At 52.8% G+C, this 17,588-nt stretch overlaps 2 protein-coding genes across 2 annotated transcripts; both read right to left on the bottom strand.

Annotated features, from left to right (window-relative positions):
• Window positions 1-72: 72 nt before the first annotated feature.
• On the bottom strand, window positions 73-10,073 carry P3H3 (prolyl 3-hydroxylase 3). Its single transcript, XM_068699644.1, has 15 exons — window positions 9,595-10,073; window positions 9,344-9,496; window positions 8,850-9,042; window positions 8,589-8,720; window positions 7,789-7,922; window positions 7,409-7,498; window positions 7,009-7,061; window positions 6,752-6,810; window positions 5,479-5,603; window positions 5,260-5,355; window positions 4,452-4,602; window positions 4,158-4,275; window positions 1,613-1,688; window positions 1,049-1,189; window positions 73-776 (listed from the first exon to the last, which is right to left on the bottom strand). The coding sequence occupies exons 1-15, from the start codon at window positions 10,024-10,026 to the stop codon at window positions 564-566; spliced, it is 2,166 nt and encodes a 721-aa protein (XP_068555745.1). The 5' UTR covers window positions 10,027-10,073; the 3' UTR covers window positions 73-563.
• A 485-nt stretch (window positions 10,074-10,558) lies between these two features.
• GPR162 (G protein-coupled receptor 162) lies at window positions 10,559-16,011 on the bottom strand. The gene is made up of 5 exons (XM_068699656.1): window positions 15,854-16,011; window positions 13,191-14,877; window positions 12,357-12,546; window positions 11,619-11,770; window positions 10,559-11,446 (listed from the first exon to the last, which is right to left on the bottom strand). Exons 2-5 carry the CDS (start codon window positions 14,025-14,027, stop codon window positions 10,919-10,921), a joined length of 1,707 nt encoding a protein of 568 aa, XP_068555757.1. The 5' UTR covers window positions 14,028-14,877; window positions 15,854-16,011; the 3' UTR covers window positions 10,559-10,918.
• Window positions 16,012-17,588: the final 1,577 nt, after the last annotated feature.

Genomic DNA, 17,588 nt, shown 5'->3' with positions numbered 1-17,588 from the left:
CATTTAATTTTCACCAGGATCCCATCTACACGTGTCCCCTCATGGTGTACAGACTCAAGCTCCCACCACACGTATCCGGCATTTTGCTTTTATTCCATATATATTCACAGTCCCTCATCTACTCTGTCACATGCCAATCTCGAAGGTTCTGGAGTTTGCAGGCACCGAGGAAATTCAGAGGCTTCTCCTTTTTGAATTCCTGAATGTGAGACCGCCCTTGCTCCTGAATGTCCCCAGGCTCCTCCTCCAGCTCTCGTCTTTGTCCCTGTATGACCAAGCTGGCTCTGAGAGGAGCGGGGTGAGGGGAGCCTGCGCTCTTACTTCTGAGTGACACAAACACGTCGGCAGGGCATTAAAGAAAGATCCAGGAGTTGCTAACCTTAATACACCATCCCCACTCCTGCTTTTCTGCTGCTGGGATGTCACAGAGAAGAAAGCTGCAACCCTCCCCGTCGCTACGGCTCTAGCATGCTAATAAACTGCTTTAGGCCTTCGTGGTCCTCGTACTACCAACACCTGCCAGCCCTCTGTGTGTACAAGTCCTGCCCTGGGGCCCTGCGTACTCAGAACTCATCTCTGGCCCGTGTCTGCTTGGGGTGCTGCCTCCTGTCCGAGCCAGGCTTGTGCCGCCGGCTCACGGGCCCGGCTCTGCCATCAGGAGCGAGGGGCTCCGAGGAGGATCTGCTGCTGTGGTCAGCGCCCTGATACTCTTCTCCTTCAGGCTGGTTCTGCTCCGTGGCTCTCTGCTCCATCAGCTCCTCTGCCTTCACCCGCTCCTGCAGCCATGGAGAGAAACGATATGAACCCCTCTCTGCTAGGATTTCAGACCTTCTCGCAGGGGCTAACACGACAGACCTCATCTTTGCTACATCCATCCAGCCCCACTGGAGCCCTTCCCTCTTGTAGGACCCACCACTGTCTGACCCCTCCACCAAGTACCTTGTCAGAGAACAACTGCTGCCCCATGGAGAGACTCAAAACCCATTCCCCAGGGGATTTGATCTAGTCTGGAGGTGCTTGTACACATTTCTCCAGCACGGTCCTTTACCTGCTCAGCATGCTCCTGGGAGTGTGTGTACCAGAGAGCGATGGCACAGCGCCTGCCGCGGCTCACTGCCCGCACGCCATGGGGGTTCTCCTTGCCAGAGCTGAAGGCTACCAGCCTCCCACACTTCGGACGCACCTTGGCCTGCCACGAGAGAGAAGAGACAATGAAGCCAGAACCCCTTGCTCTGGGGTACATTGTCCTTCTACAAAGATTATCTTGCCTCTGGGAGTGTGGAACAGCAAAGAGCCTCCAGACATCCACTGCCAGAGTATATGAGCAGAGTAGGCCCAGGAGGGGGACAGAGAAAACCAACGGGAAAACAGAGGTCACAGACTCCCACAGACTGGAAGAGCCTGGAATATCTCTGCTAGAAAGGAGTTAACCTCTCCCCTGTCTGAGATTTGCCTCAATTTGCCTTTAGCTGCCCCTATTTGAATCTGTCACAGCACAAGCACTGTTTTGTTTTTGGAGTAGTGGGATCCAATAACCAACTGTTTTCCTCCCCACCCAGCCTAAAAATCACCCTCAATCCTTTTTCCTTCCTTTGGCCAGTCCCAGACTTACCGTGACAGTCACAGCGTCCATTTCAGTGAAGAAAAGCCCCCCACCTTGGAAGTCATCATTGAGGTAGAGAATGCCACTGTGGACAAAAAGAAAAAGGACATATGGACAGTGAAACACATTTATCTGAGCTGTTTCCCCACTCCACTTGTCACAGGAAAGCATGGCACCTGATTGATGCCAGAGGTTCAAAAAGTGCCTACACCAGTTACCAGGAGAATCCCTTTGGGGATTTAAACACAGCAGTGCCTAGCTCAGGGGAGTCCCTGAACTGCAAGCCACAAGAGGCTGGAAGTGTACTCCATGGAGTTAACTCTACACACTCATCCTGATTTACTTATTTATTTTTAAATACTCTTCTGCATGCATCTGTGGCACCGTTGTGACAATGCCCTGTGCTAAACGGACCTTGGTTCTGATTTTATGTTTTAATATTGGGAATAATGCGAGGCCTGGAAGAGGAGATTAATTAACAAAGAAAGTTACGTCTTAAGAATCAAGGAATAAAGGGTGATATAACAATGGTCAAAAAGAGGCTTGATGCATGTGGAAAAGAAAATTAAAACAAGAAATTTCTTTACTTGTACTAGACAAAAATAGAACTAGTAAGGTAAGTGTGAGATGCAGGTGAGACCACAGTCAACTAAATGAGAAAGAAATGCCTGAGTTCCTCTTGGTATTCAATTAAGCTGACAAAGAACACCAAAGGAACAAAAGAGGCTCACTAATGGACTCCGTGTATGAAACAGATATCAACACTATGGCTGCTGAAGCAAAATGTTAAAGATATAAGGACAATGACAGGATTACCAACCCTGAAGTCCAGAAAGTTACAGCTCTTCTCCCCACAGCATTTTTAAAAAGACTGAAGTCAGGATGGTGACACGACTTGAGAAAAGCAAGGAGAGCTCTCACCTGTACAAAAGGGCAGGAGGATAGCAATAGTGGCTGAAGCATAAATAGGCCCATCAGCCTGACCTCAGCAGTCTGCAGGGCTTTCAAATCCATTTCTCAGGAGACAGGTAATTGAAGGACAAGAGGTAAATGGAAAATGGGTTTAAAATGTAACATGGGTGTACTAAAAGCAGATTGGGATAGTTACACAGTCTTTGACAAAACAGATCATTTCCCCAGAGAAAGACAACATGCTCTGTTTCAGGAGTTTTGGACTCTGTTAAAACAAAGTATTCAGAGCACTGCCACTAAAGAAGTTATTAATGAACACAGAGAAGGTGAAGAACAGCATGTGAACAGCACACACTGAATATTGCACAAGTGGCGCTGATAGCAGTACTGTTCACTGGGAGGAGGATTACAGGAACTCTTGGACTGCTGGGCCCAACTTTGTTTAATATTTTCATTATCATGACCATAGCACAAATACATAGAACAGATCAAGGAAGTTTTTAAATAGTGTTTCTTCGATCGTCTTGTGCATAGGGGCCTCTTTTAAAAAGAGAGCTGAAGAGCTCAAGCCCTTGTTGAGCTGGTTGGTCTATCACACTTCACTCTGCAAGAGAGCTGGAATATTCCTAGAAACAGCTCAGTGGCACAGTTCCAAGAAAGATACTTTAATATGCATTGTGGTACAAGTCAGAGAATCATACTGTCCAGTGAGGAGTGAGGTGACAGGATAACCTCACAAGATAAATAGAGAGCTAACCAGTCATGAGATGGAGCCTTGTAACTTTATGATCTGACTATACCAAGTCAACATCCATGGAAGAAGGGAAATGGAATTAATGATACCAAACAGAATTACCTCTAAGTCCCACATTCCTACTATAGACTGCACAGAGAAAAATTCTGCTCTGGGTTCAGCTGCCACTCAAAGAAAAGGCATGTAAGATTTTTGGTTGCCTGGTGAATATTTGGTGGCCTGAGATGTTGAATAGTGAGAATGAACTGTAGTGACCTGGCCTCATCTGGTTGTGGCGTGCAACACTTATTATCTTGAAAATGTGTTTGTTTGTTTCACAGAAGTGTAACAAAACCTGCTATAAGCTGGAACAGCCTCTAGCATGTAATGAAGAATCCCAACACAAAGTACTGACAGTGAATCCTCAGAGATCAATGGGAGAACAGCCACCAAAATACACTGACAGCTCAGACAAAGGAAATCCAAGGAGCCTGGTTCTCCCTCTCCTGTAACGTGTGGACAATTGAGCAGCTAGGCTGTGAAAGACAGAACAAGATTGAAAGAAATATCTTGTCTTAAGGGCTAGAAGTGGACGGTAGTATTGTGATAGACAAGTAGACAAGACAATTTAATGTCACGTTCTAGGTCCAAGAAGCCTCCCAGTCTCAACCTGCTCTGCCGATGCTGGATGTGGAGGGGGAGGAGGTGTAAAGGGTAGGTCTTCCCAGCCTAGAGGAGGAGTTTTATAGCTCATTCTGAAGCCACTGATGGAGCTTTCTGTCTGATGCTACAGCCCTGGCTGGCTTTGACCCAACAACCCAAACCAATGGCCTAGTTTCTACAGGCTGAGCTCATCCTCTTTTGGGGCCAGGAAGACATTTTGATCTCCACATGATCCCCTTCTCTTACCTGTAATCCCTGTAGACATAGGCAGGTGGTTCTTTCCAGCACTCTTTCCCCTCAGGATCCAACAGACAATTATCAGCATGGACAGGATGACTGAGATCCATGCGACCTTCCTGCTCCTCTGAAAAGGGAAGTTGCAAAAAGGAATAAGGGCATTTTAAATCTCAAGAAAGAATAAGGAATAGAGTGAGGGGTGCATTGAGAGTAAAGGGATGAGAGTCTCCTGAGAGCATGTGGCTGGGGCTGGGAAGGAGACTCTCCAGGAGAAAGGGACTATCAGGGTGAAGCATTCTTTACCTTCTACAGCTGTGCGGCACACAAGGTGTGTGAATGAGAAATGCAGTTTCTTTCCAGGAGTGAAATAGGATTCTATGATTTTCCGTGATTTCTCACTGGCCTGCAGAAGCAATTTGGCATCTCTCCAGTCCACGTCCCCATTCTGGGCCAGCTACAAGTGAAAAATAAGCCTGTTACAATACTTAGAGACACTCTAAGAAATGACACATGTACACAGCACAGAAGAACAGATCTGCATAAAGTCCTGTGGTCACACAGAAAAGAAAAGAACTTGTTTTCCTCACGAAAACATGTCAGGAGTGCACCTATACGGTGCAGTGATTCTTGCCCATGAAACACATGAAACATCAGCACATGAAACATCTGGAATGCATCATTTTGTGTCCCCCAGTACAGGAGGGACACAGGAAAGCTGGTGTGAGTCTTCAGTGGAGGGTCTTAAGACGGCTGGAGGCTTGGAGCGCATGACTTAGAAGAAACGCTGAAAGGGCTGCATTTCTTCAGCCTAGAGTAGAGAATCTTCCACCTTAAATTATTGCACAATTCTAAGCTATGCTTGTCTTTAAGACTATTGCATGGGGACAAATAACAATCCCGAAATCCTGCCCCAAAAGAGAGAAGGTGCTTGTCCAGCCCTTCGCGTACAATGTGCCTTAATGTGAATGTGGAGGGTCAGGAGAAGCTGCACGTGTTCTTGTAAGGAAGATAACACACCTGTGACCCTGTCCAGAGAGCACTTCATGGAGAAAAATGCTCGGGTGGTAAACATGCTTTATGGACAACCAAAAAGACTCACAGAGCCACATACCTGCGTGGCCTTCAGCACAGTTAACCCTTCAAATCTCTCATGTGGGGTATGAGGGGACCGCCTTGCTCGGTAGCCATCTCCTGTTCCTGCCGCTGCCTGGAGCAGAACAATGCAGAGGACACACATTAGGTTGCCTTTTCTCCTCACAGCAACATTACAATCTTGCCTGCTGAGGAGGGAGGGACACACACGGCACGTCCTCCAACATCCAGGCCTCACCTTTGTCAGCCGGAGAAGGTCTTTGCACTCAGACTCCGTCAGGACTCTGTCAAACACAACCCTGTGGGTTCCATTCATCTGTCGGGAATCCATGGTGACAGTGATACCCTCAAAAGGCAACGGACCTGTAGGAGAAGGGAGTACAGACAGAGATGAGCACTCTTTGGATAAGAAGCCCTCAGACACCAACCCCAGCCTGGACCAGGAAGTAGAGAGACACTATACATTCTCTGGGAAGACAGGACACTTCCCCAGAAGTGCTAATTCCTCGCAGATCTGGGCCACCTGCACCCCTCACATGCTTCAGGGGAACCAGAGCATCAGCTGGGGGAGCTGGCCTACAGCAAGTGCTTCAGGAGCCAGCAGAAACGTGGGGCTTGCTGGGAGAGCAGCAGGGAGCTGGGGACAGCTGAATGCACTGTGGATCGCAGCAGCAGAACAGGTCCAGCCTCCTGGGGTGAGGCTCTGGAGAAAAGAAGCAGGTAAACACCTCCATCAACCCTCCTGTCTATCATCCATCTTACCCCAGAAGTGCCTCCAGTGCATCTTCCTAATTTCTCCAGTCCCAAAGAGAAGTGATGGGTATTAGGTAATAACTTAACCTTTTGATCTTTGGTCTTCTTCCCCCCTCCCCTCCTCTCCCCTCTGGATGGTAAGAAGTGCCAATGCACTCAGGCTCTCAGAATGACCTGCTTTCACATGACACAGCAAGAGAATCACTTGGGGCTACTTCAAGCAAAGACAACAAGAGTCCTGCAAGAGTACAGGACCAGCAAGAATGCAGGACTCTGCATTGCAGCCTTTAGCATTCAGCCACAAAACATTTGGAATGGTGTTTTTCAAGGAAAGACTTGCCCAAGCTGAACAGTCTGGTTCCAGTTTCCATTCCCCCCTGCCTTCTCTTTGTCCCCTTCAGAAAAATGCTGTTTGAAATGGGGTGGCGGAGTTGAACCAGGTTTCGTGCAGGATTCGCTCCTGCCTGTCCACACCAGCTGCACTGAACAGGGATCTGCACGTCCACAGGCTCGTCAAATATCCAGGCAGCTTCTCCAACCACAGTGCTCTTTAAGTTCCCATCCCAGAGAGGTAATGCAGCGAGATTTTTCAAGATTACACATGCATCACAGATAGAGAAAAGAAACAGTGAGAAGATGTGCCGAGCCATTCGAGTCAGTCTGCGTGTACGCTAGCATTCAAATGTCTGAGGATGGAAGCAAAGACAGCATTTAGCTTAGCTGACTGCATCCAAATCCTTCTTCATGCTTTTACTCACCCCTCTTCTCCCTCTCTTCTACATCCAGAGTTTCCTGCTTTTGCTTCTCTTGATCCTCTCTCGGGAGCAAGGGAAAAAACACAGACCAGGGCTGTCAGCACACAGAGCTATGTCTAACCCTCCTCTGTGGTCAGCATTTCACTTGCTATTCCAGCTTTGCCAATTCCTCTGTATTACTCTTTCTTATATCACCCCTGCCAGTCTGCCCCCTACTTCCAAACTTCATTTTCAGTCCTAGTCAACTCATCCAACCTTACCTGTATTTCTGCTTTAGGCTTTCAGGAATCAGCTCATCTGGAGTCCAAAGATCCTGTAGGAACAAATACAGACAGCTCACCACAAAGCAAACTTCTCCCACAGCAGATCAGGACAAACAGACAGTTCCTTGTCCCCCTTCTCCATGGAAGATCAAACCAATGGTTCTGGTCTGAAGCTGAGGAACATCAGATTTGGCTAATGTATATGCTTACTACAGCAGTTTCCAACCAGCTTCAGTTGTGAAGCAGCAGAAAAGCCTTAAAAAATCCACCTCACAAGTACCTGGGGATCCTGCTCAACAGCATTTGATCCCTTCTGGATCAGTTGCTACCGAAACAAGATCAAGCAACTGTCTTGGTGAAATCAGGGCAGGAAGATTAAGATGGTATCATTACTTACAGGGTCATTAAAAGTTCCTCCGAGATGCTCCACTGCATAGTAAATCAACTTCTTCTCCATCAGAGATCTCTGCACATAATGGTGAATATTCTATGGAAGCAAAGAGGCTGTCAAACAACCACTCCACAAAAGGGAACCCCATCCCCATCCAGGGCAGAAACCTTCTGCCACACACTGCTGTTTGCTATGAGGGCCCAGTTCTGTCCCAGAAAGACCCTGCTTGGTACAGAGTAAAAGCAAACTCAGGTTCCAATGTCTTCACTCTTGGGCTTGGCATACATCTGCAGTAAGACACGTTTCCCTTTTTGTCTCCTGGACCTGGGATCCTGTTGTATGGGACAGGGGAGGGCCAGAAAGTACAGACCTGGGGTTGTAACTACCTCTCTTGCTGTGACAGTTGTGTCCTCTCCGAGCTCTGTTTGGTACTGCTTCATCTTCTCCAATACTGGCTCATCCGTGGGATAGAAGAGCAAATAGGAAGCAGCACATTCAGCAGCCAGCGCCTGGTTCCCAACTAGGGCAGGGACAAAACAGAACAAACAGGTATGTCTCTGAAAGACTTGGCGTTAGCAGCAAATATATATAGGCCAGTCCCACATCTCCCACCGAACATGATGAGGAGCCTGGAGGCTTCTTTGAGATACAAGTTTTACCAGTGGTCTGACAGAGGAGATGACAGGCAGTTGGGTGAGTATAAAAGGGAGTGGAAGTGTCCAAGAGAAGAGATGAGGCGCAAGTAAAAGTGACAGAATGACCAGCGTCAGGAGAAGCCATCATTTCACCTAGGGCCGGCAGGGCTGACTTGGAAGGAACACCACTGTTGACAGGAGATGCATGCATATGCTCTAGATAAGATGTGCCTGACATGGGGTGAGAGTGCTGTAGGAAAGATTTTTCCACACACACAGTGGAAACAGCCTTATGTTACGGAAGCCGCACAACGAGACTGAAGCAGAGAACAAGAGACCTCTCCCAAGGTGGCTACAGACTCAGGCTTGGGCTTGAGCAAGAGCAGAGAGGTTTTGGGCAGAGCAGGGGAGATGGGGGCAGAAGAAGGGGAGAGGTAGAGCTCAGGTAAGTGGGCTGCTTCTCCCTGTGACATTCTGCCCTCCAGGTCCAGAGACAAGTGGCAAGTTTAGGGGTCCCACAGCATCACCCACTGGTTTGTAGCTGCGCTCACCTTGGTCGTAGGCAAACTGTAGTAAGTCAAGATGAGAGGGTATGAAATCTTCTGTGGCAGAAATCCGTCCTGGCTTTGTGGCAATATCAAGGACGCACTGCTGTCTGCACTTCAAAACCTGAATATAATGGGCTGCAAGAAAGAGAAGCAATGAAAGTCAGCAGCTCCCACTTCTGCCAGATACAAGCACTGGAAAAAGGGACATGCCCACCGTGGGAAGATATGGCCTTCCTACCCATCCCTCTGTGCCTCTAACACTACCTGCAATGGCTTCATAGAGGCCAGGCTGCATCTCCTCCTCCTCCTCTTCCTCCTCCTCCTCCAAAGGCCCTTCACACAGGGCACGGCACTCTTCTAGTGCTGACAGCGCCTCTCTGAGCGACTCCTCCAGTCTGTCCACAGCCTGCAGGTACTCATCTGCATTGTAGTGCTGCACGCCAGCCTCATACGCTTCCTACAAAGGACAGACCCGGGCTCCCCGTTAGCATGGGCGACACGGGAGGACGCCCTGAGACTTTGAGTCTGAGACTCTGGATAGCTGCTCTGATACCTAGGGGCCTGCCCACCACACAGTGCGATTCCTCTGGGGTTAAATGTACTTCTCCAAGACCCTGCAGCCTGCTGTAATTGTCAGTGTAAAACCTCTGTGTCAGAATTGTTAGAGTGTGGCTTCACTGATGTGTGGTACCTCATCTCCAGCCATACCTAGGATGTGGTACGAGCTGCTGATACCCAGTTCTGCACCGAAGCCTTACCCAGTGTGGAGCCGCCTCCAGGTCTCGGAAATTGTCCGCCTTCACCCCCGACATCCGCCGGTACTTCTCCATGTCCTCCCGCATCTGCAGGTGCTGCGGGTTGGCGACGAAGAACGTGTGGGCAGCCGACACGGCCTGATCCAGCTTCTTCAGCTGCGGGGACAAGCCAGCGCGCCTTAACCCCCCTTCCTCACCACCTCACTCGCACCCTCCCCAGCCCCTTGAGCAGGGGGCTGCCCTCGCCGCCCCACCTGGAAGAAGGCGACCTGCAGGTAGTTGTAGGGCTCCCTCTGCTCGAAGTCCCTGCGGACGGCAAGGCTGGCTCGGTGCGCGGAGGGCGCAGCGCCCAGGCGGCCGCCCAGGCAGTGCTGCAGGCAGTCGGCTCGCTGCAGCACCCGCTCGAAGAGCGCCGCTTCCCAGGGCCCGGCGGCCGGCGGATCGGCCAGGAAAGCGGCCTCCCGACGGCAGGAGGCCCGGCAGGAGCGGCGGGCGGCCCGCAGCCCCGCGTAGCTGTGCAGGGAGCGCTGCAGCAGCTCGGCCGCCCGCCCCCAGTCGCGGGCGAAGTACGCCCGCACCCCGTCGGCGTACAGCAGGTCGTAGGGGGCCAGGCGAGACGGCGGGGACGTGGCGGAGGCAGCGCGGAGGAGGAGGAGGAGGAGGAGGAAGCAAGGAAGCGGGGCCATGGCCGAGCCGCCCAGCAGGACGAGGAGGAAGAAGAGGAGGAGGAGGAGGAGGCTCTGGGCACGCCCCGCGGGGCGGGCGGCGAGGCTGGAGGTGGGGGGCGGTGGGGGCGGCACGCCACCGCGCGGTGCGCCCCGACCCGCTGTCTGCCACCGGGGATTTGGGGGGGGGGACAGCCAAACACAACATCACGGCTCCGGGTCTTTCCGGAGATAACATGTTTTCAAGCCAGAGGTTGCCTCAAACACCACAGAGGCAGCTCCTGTTTAGCTACAGGCAGCCTAAGTCTCCCCTGACATGGGATCTCCTCACCCCGTCTCCCATCACGACTCCTCCGCACAAGCCTCCTTCCCTTTCCCCAGGCTTTTGGGAACCCGCTGCCCTCCGGACACACTGATGCAGGAGGGAGCCTTGCACGTTTGGCGTCTTTCCCTCCCAGAAGCCAGCAAAGCTTCGTTAAGCGTTGGGCCAATCATTCCGTTTCCGTGGAAACAAGATTATTGCTAATATATGATTTTAAAAACAGACACGATCGACACTCCAAATATAGAATTTTAATACCATTCCGTGCCTGCCTCGTCTCGCAGGGCAGAGCGAATGCGAGGGTGGAGTTCACAAGGGGACGGGACCGGCAAGGGTGCCAAGTGGCTGTGGCGGCGGCGGGTGCCTCTGTAACCTGCGAGCAGGCACAGGTCGGTGTCCGTGTCCGTAGAGCTCCGTTCTGCAGGGCTGTCACACTTCTTTTACCCCACCACCACCACGGGGTGCCGCGTTTCCTGCCTGCTGGCGAGAAAGATGAGAATGCGAATTAGTACTCGGGGTCCCGGGACGAGCTGGACGTCTGGAGTTTCGTTTAAAAATCGTGATGGCACCGCATGTTTCCGATGCTGTCCCTCATAGTTTGGGCTCCTGGAAGGTCTGTGCCTCACAGGCCTCCGGCGTCCTTTCCCGTGGCGCCTGCTCCCCGTCCTGCCGATGCCAGGCCTCGTTGCCGGCCAGCGAGCAGCGCCGCGGCCGCTCGGCGCTCTCCTCCTCCCTGCTGCCGAGGGAGAGGCGGCGCTCGCGGCGCGATGCCAGCGGGAGACGGGAGTGCCGTGGGCTGCAGGCTGGGGTGGGCTGCGGCGTCTCGTCGATGAAGGTGGTGATCTCATCTCGGAAGAAGCAGGCGCTGGAGCTGGACACCCGCGGCACCAGCCCCCCCTCCAAAAACTGCCGTAGGGTTGTCAGCTCGTCTTCCGGGGGCCGCCGGCGGTGCTGGTAGTCATGCAGCTGAGGAGGCAAGAAGCTGGGGACTCCAGGCTTGCGGGGGGTGGCAATGCGGATGTCGTCAGATGAAGACCACTTGTGTAGGAAGGATGGAGTGGAGCGGTGGGTGGAGAAGATGTTAGTCTCATCATGCGACATTCTCCGGGAGATAGGGACCTGGGAAATGGAGAAGGAGGCAGGTGATTGATGGAAGACTTGGAGAAGAGGCAGAACGGAAGGGGAGTATCTGAGGCCTTCCGAGAGAGGAGAGCCCACAGAACACAAACATACGGGAGACCGACAGGGAAGGAGGTGGGTCGTGGGGCTGTCCCGACAGCCGGCAGCTCACCTGCAGGTAATGCACCTTGTCCTGGGGCAACAACATGTGGTGCATGGGTAGCAGTTTGATATCCCGAGAGTCCCGCTTCACAGCTGCAGCACCGTTGGCATCAAATCTCACTTTGCAGATCCTGCCATCACCATAATCGTCACACACGCCATCTGTTGGCAAAGAGAATGACAGGCAACACTTCCCAGACAGAAGATGAGCATTATCAGGACACCTTGATGCCATCCTAACGCTTGTCTGACTTCTGCTGCACTACTTGCAGCCATCGAGACTCATCTCCGAACAAGGACCTTTTCTTTCTGCTGCCAGCAGGACTAAAGGACACAAAGACCACCTTGTTTCTTCTGTCTCACTTTGCAATCTCTCCCTGCCAGAACTTGGACCTTTATACCAGCAAGTTGGGCTGAGGCCTGGGGGTGTGTCTCTTTCAATGTGGTTTGACAGCTACACATCGTCTCTACTCTTTTATCTAATCTGTAGGTTGTTGCATTGATTTTGCTGGGATGCTAGCGACTCCTAAGGCAGCAAGAGAACGGCAGAGCCTGCTCCAGAATAAATTTTCAAAATAATTTTTTAAATAATACCTGCTTACTGAATCCAAGCTCTAACAGGAATCCCATACCGCCGCCCACAACATCTCTCCCAGTGTCATTATGTCCCTTTCCCAAGGCAGGTCACTGTAGTATTTTGGGAAGGGGGTTACTGAAGAAAGTGACTGTAGGGCGGTGAGGGGCTTACCGTCATCTCCATCCTCCTCAGACATGATAGCCACGCACTGCTCCCACACGGTGCGGAGATCCGCTCGGTAGCGCTCGCAGGACCAGATGAAGGAGGGGAGCAGCAGGGTCTGCACCATGGAGCACCAGAGCACGGCGAGGACCATCCAGGTGGGGGCTGTGTCATAGCGCAGGCTAAAAAAGCTCACAACCTTGGCGGTAGGAGAGAGAAACAAGGCCAATAAAGGAGACAGAAATGGGGATCAAAGGAGAAGGATAACAAGAGTCACTTCTGTAGCAGAATATCATCTGTCAGTAAAGGGTTCATCAAGTTAATACCCCATGCCCCTTTGAAAAATTGTTCATGGTTTGCTGGAGCGTATTGTGCGCTGTGATCTCTCTAATATGAGACTTGGTGTTAGCACCCTTCTTCCCTGTGCTCATTATGAGCTGAAGCTAAATAGGTACAAAGAAAAGACACGGAGACTGGAAAAAAATGCATGATTAAAGCCTCTGTTCTCTTAATAGTTCATTTTAAGAACTTCCTCAGCTCTCCAGTTTTGCAGAGAATCAACCAGCCAGCCAAAACCTGAGTGCTGACTACAAACACACCAGCAGAAGGAAAAAAGACAACTCTCTACAGCAGCTGTTAAAGCTGGTGTATCTGTTCTCCAGAAGCAAACTGGAGAGGCAGAAATCTCATCCTTTTTACAAGGGTAGATGCCCCTGTGCAATCCTGTACATTTGCAGAATAATCTCCTCTCCAGTCTCCTCTTGGCCACTTAAAACTTTCACAGTGCAGAAATCGAGTTTAGCTGCAGGCTTTGCGAAGGGGCAGGGAGAGCTCACTGCTTACCAAGATGGGCACCCCGGTGAGCGTGTCGTACAGGAAGACGATGGCGCTGATGAGGTTGGTCATCTGCAGGGAGGTCTTGGCTGACTCGGAGCCGTCCAGCGAGGACCTCCTCTTGCCCCGCACGTCCTCCACCACAATGGCTGGCACGTTGAAAGTGTTGTGTGCGGATGAGCAGGACGATGCTTCCTCTGCCCGCTGATGGCGGCACTGCTGGCGCCTTCTGTGCGCCCACAGGGTCTGGTAGAAGGTGATCCCCACGCACACCAAGCCCATGACGATTCCTCCGAGCAGCAGGAGGCTAAAGCAGACGCCAAAGCCCAGCCCGATCTTGCTGACAATGAACTGGCAGCCGCGGGCATAGTACCGCTCGCCGTTGTTGTGCCAGCCGATGGAGGGCAGGGTGGAGAGGATGAAGGACACCATCCAGATGCCCATGACGGCGTGCAGAGCCTGCTTCTTGGCATTGCTCAGCCGGTAGTTGACCGGCCACCTCACCATCCACATGCGGTGGTAGGAGAGGGAGGCCACCGTGAAGCAGGTGGCCAGGGCCAGGGTGTAGTAGGTGGAGACAAAGACCTTGCAGATGCTCTCGTTCCAGTCATAGTCGGAGGACTCGCGCCGCAGCTGCACCACAGCGTAGGTGGTGAGGGGCACCGCTGCCATAAGGATGTGAGTCCCAGCAAGGAAGCAGAGCAGCAGCTCCAGGGGCTTGTGTTTCTGCTGTTTGGCTGTGATGCTGAGGATAATCCAAGAGTTGGCCAACAGGGCGAGCATCCCGCATGCCAGCCACCACAGTGAGTTGTTGTGCAAGGTGGACTCTGATTCAGAGTCCCCCATGCTGCCGCCCCTGCTAGGCTGCGCCCTGTCCCTGCCACGGGGTTACTGTAAGAGGCCGAAAGGGACTCCGCGCGGGGGGAACCACGTCCCTCCTCATCTGCGCTGCACGCACGCTGGGGGGTTCCTCAAGGCATTGTCACCAGCTGCGAGGCGTAACAGCCTTCAGCTCTGTCTCACTTTCAGTGCCCCCCTTCCCTGTTGCTTGCTTATATTTCTTCCGCTCGCTCTAACTCTTTCACCTGTTTTTTCCGTTCTCTTTCTTTCTGCCACCTTCGTTCCTTCTCATGAACACTTGTCGGTGCTTCTTCCCTCAGTCTCTCATGCTCACTTTTGCTTTTCCTCTCCATCTATTTCATTCCCTTTCTCTACTCTTCCCAAAAAGAAAAAGCTCCCCTTACTTCATGTGCTGCCTGGACACAAACTGAATGCTGGCACTTGGTACAGTTTGGCAGCAGTGGGTGCCTGTTGCCCAGTGCCCTAGTGAACGAGCAACTAGCAAAGAGTTTCAGAGAAGACGAAGGTCCCACGGAAAAGGTGAGGGTGGTGTATACACAGTGCGTAATCTCCGTCTGACCAAATGCCACACTCGTGGCCAGGTGGAGGTGCTGGCAAGGGTGTCAGAGAGCCATCAACGGAGAGTGAAGGGTGAGGAAGAAGATTCAGAGAGTTTCCTAGCCCAGACCCCGCAGCACCCTCACTGCATTGTCCTTTTTGCTGTCCTCCAGGGCTCAGCCTGCTCTTTCAAGCTTCCCTGCACAGCGCAGGGCAGAGCTAGCAAACAATAAGGAGATGGCGGGGAGGGGAAGATCCTTTACAAAGGTTCCCTTGGAGATTCAGGGCAGGAGGTTCACTGTAGAAGAAAGAAAAGAAAAAAAAAGTAATTTAAGATCGTACCATCTTCCTAGATCTCTCTCCTTGCCCACACAAACACATTGTCATGACTTAGGCTTCGCAGAGCCCTTCCTGTGTCTTTCAGGGAACAGAAGACCCAGATTTGTGCGGGTACCTGCATACCTCTGGCCCTTCCCGAGCTCCTCAGACACCCTGCTCTCCCTGCTGTTCCAGTCCCAGGCTCCCCACCCAGCATATTAATAACGCCGCCTTTTAAACCGATGCCCTCATCTGCATTGCTCCCTGCCATTCCCAAACACCCGTGCCAACACCCCCTGCTCCCAGTGTGCAGCTCCCACCGCCACGCCAGCCTTCGCACCCCTGCTTCTCGCTGTCAGCACTCAGGACTCCAACCTGCCCATCCCACCCGACCCAGGGCTGCGGTCCCCTGCCCCAGCACCGCACCGAAACCCCGAAACCCCGAAACCCCGCGGCCCTGCAGCACAACACACCTCGCACTGATGCCCTGCGGGGACGGCGGCCTCACCCCGAACTGACCCAAACTCATTCCCCCTGAGACCCCGAGGCCGTGCGAGCTGCTCCCACCTCCCCCCCTCCCCATCCTTTTGGCTCTCCCTGATTTCTCGCTAACCACCTGCGGCTTTCCCCCGCTTTGCAGCCGAGCACCCCATCGCGGCTTGTCGGCGCTGGCCCCGCTCCTCTCAGCCCTATCCCCCCCCCACGCCACCATCACACGTTTGCAGCTAGGCCTCCCCGCTAACCCGGGGGGGCCGCATTTCCTCGCAGCCCCCCCCTCTCCCGCCGCCCTCCCCAGCCGCAGCGCCCCCGGCGCAGGGCGTGCGATGCTCGGCGCTGCCCCGCACCTCGCGGGGGGCCGGGGGCGGCTGAGCCCAGCCCAGCCCAGCCCAGCCCGGCCCAGCCCGGTGGAGGCGAGGCGGGGGCCGATCGCGGTGGCGGTGGGGGCCCCATCCTACCTCTGCTGGAGCTGCCATGGAGACGCCCCGCTCCGCCGCCCCCGGCCGCCGCAGCGGCCGCCGCAAGCAGCAGCCCCGGCCCCTGGCTCCGGCCATCCGCCCGCCGGGCGGGGCGACGGCGGGGGCCGAGCAGCCGGGGGGGGGGCGGGCAGGCAGCGGCAAGAGGGAAGGGAAGGGAAGGGAAGGGAAGGGAAGGGAAGGGAAGGGAAGGGAAGGGAAGGGAAGGGAAGGGAAGGAGGGAGGGAGCGGATTCAGGGCCTGCCCAGCGCGATCACCCTGTCAGATTGCACGCCCCGCTGTCAGTGTTGGCTGCATCCATCCATCCCAAGAGCCTTGGGTACCAGAGAATCTCATCAGCAGAAGAAGAGACCCTTGGGCAAGGCAGCTCAGGCCCAGCTCTCGGTGGACAGGCAGCTCCAGAGGTGCTGTCCCTACGACCTGCGTTAGCTGCGGTGACTGCTCCTTGGCATGCAGGAGCAGCCCGGTGGAACAGCCCCGTGGTTGTGCATCTCAGCAGCTGGGCTACCAGGAGCCAGGGACGTGTAGGAAGAGACAGCCACGATCATTTCGACCCCTTCAGTCACTTCTCAACTCCTATCATTTGCAGCAGGCTTATGCCTTGAAGTGAGAAGGTCTATATCCATAAATGTAAACACTCGTGCAGCTCCAATAATGGCATTTGTATGAATTATTTAATGTGATAGCTTCCACGTTACCGTCGTGATTCAGAAGTTGAGTCTCCGTAGTGTGAATTGTAAGCCCGCCTATGTGGGTGAATAAATCCTCTTGTTATCTCAGGGGAACTGCAAGCCAAGCTCCTGGCACTTTCTGTGCTGCCTTCCTGCCTCAGCTCCCTGCAGGTGGTAGCATCTCGTAGCCCTTTTTGTGGCTTGGGCTACACCTGCCCAGAGAGATGTGAGCAGAGCTGGATGGGGACAGGTCCTGCTTTCTCAAGGGGGCTTCTGGTGATTGAAAAATGTGCCTGGGTTCTTAGCTTGCATGGAAACACAAAATTGAAGATTTACTGTGAAGTGGTATGAACCCTATGGTAAGGAGAGCATTTAGACTAGGGCTGTCATACTCCGAAGCAGATGCTAGTCCATTTGTCCATCTCATCTGAATGGATTTCTCTATGGTTTAATCTGTGTAAATACGCAAGTTGTGATGAAAATAGGTTTTATTTGGTGCTTTGACCACCTCTGAATAAAAGATAGAAATGCTAGAAGTGAACCCCCCCGGACTCATCTCCTAGAAGGACTTACAGAGATTGGAGTGATTTCTAATGCCTACAGAGTCAGGCTGGACTCCAACCAGTGATCTGCTGTCCAAAGGCTCAGTACCCTACCAGAATATCCTAATGCGTCCAGGCCCAAAGAAACACTGCTGTTACCATGCCAAATTGTAAAATTGTTTTCTGGAAAAGTTCACTGCATATAGATCAGTTCTTTCTGGACAGCAGCTCTGACGAGCAAGGAAAATGCTGTACGCAGTGGTTGCCTTTTATGCCTAAAGGAACAGATCTCATTAACAAGAGACAAGCACCAACATCATAAAAGCAAAAGCATTAACAGAAGCATTAGTGGAATAACCAAATCCACTTCTAATGGCAGGGCTTTGATGGGCTGCAGCTCTTCCTCGGGGCTTTGCTAGTGACCATGGGAAGCTTCCCATGTTTCTTACAGATCATGGATTCAGTTAAATCCAGGCGCAGAACCCCAAAGTGAACTCTAAGGTT

This window comes from Anas acuta, chromosome 1 (assembly GCF_963932015.1).
Source record: "Anas acuta chromosome 1, bAnaAcu1.1, whole genome shotgun sequence".
In the NCBI taxonomy this organism is placed as follows: domain Eukaryota; kingdom Metazoa; phylum Chordata; class Aves; order Anseriformes; family Anatidae; genus Anas; species Anas acuta.
Note: the sequence above shows the minus strand (reverse complement) of the source record. Positions and strands in the feature narration are given on the sequence as shown.

Bases quoted from the DNA above. Each gene is read 5' to 3' on its own strand.
- GPR162 (XM_068699656.1), bottom strand. From the start codon at position 14,027: ATGGGGGACTCTGAATCAGAGTCCACCTTGCACAACAACTCACTGTGG. The intron at 12,547-13,190 runs GTAAGCAGTGAG...CCTACCGCCAAG, and splicing joins TCACCGGGGTGCCCATCTTG to GTTGTGAGCTTTTTTAGCCT. The intron at 11,447-11,618 runs GTGAGCTGCCGG...TCCATTTCCCAG, and splicing joins ACAAGGTGCATTACCTGCAG to GTCCCTATCTCCCGGAGAAT.
- P3H3 (XM_068699644.1), bottom strand. From the start codon at position 10,026: ATGGCCCCGCTTCCTTGCTTCCTCCTCCTCCTCCTCCTCCTCCGCGCT. The intron at 7,923-8,588 runs GTGAGCGCAGCT...TCCCTGCCCTAG, and splicing joins ACAGTTTGCCTACGACCAAG to TTGGGAACCAGGCGCTGGCT. The intron at 4,603-5,259 runs GTATGTGGCTCT...TTTCACTTGTAG, and splicing joins CTGTGCTGAAGGCCACGCAG to CTGGCCCAGAATGGGGACGT.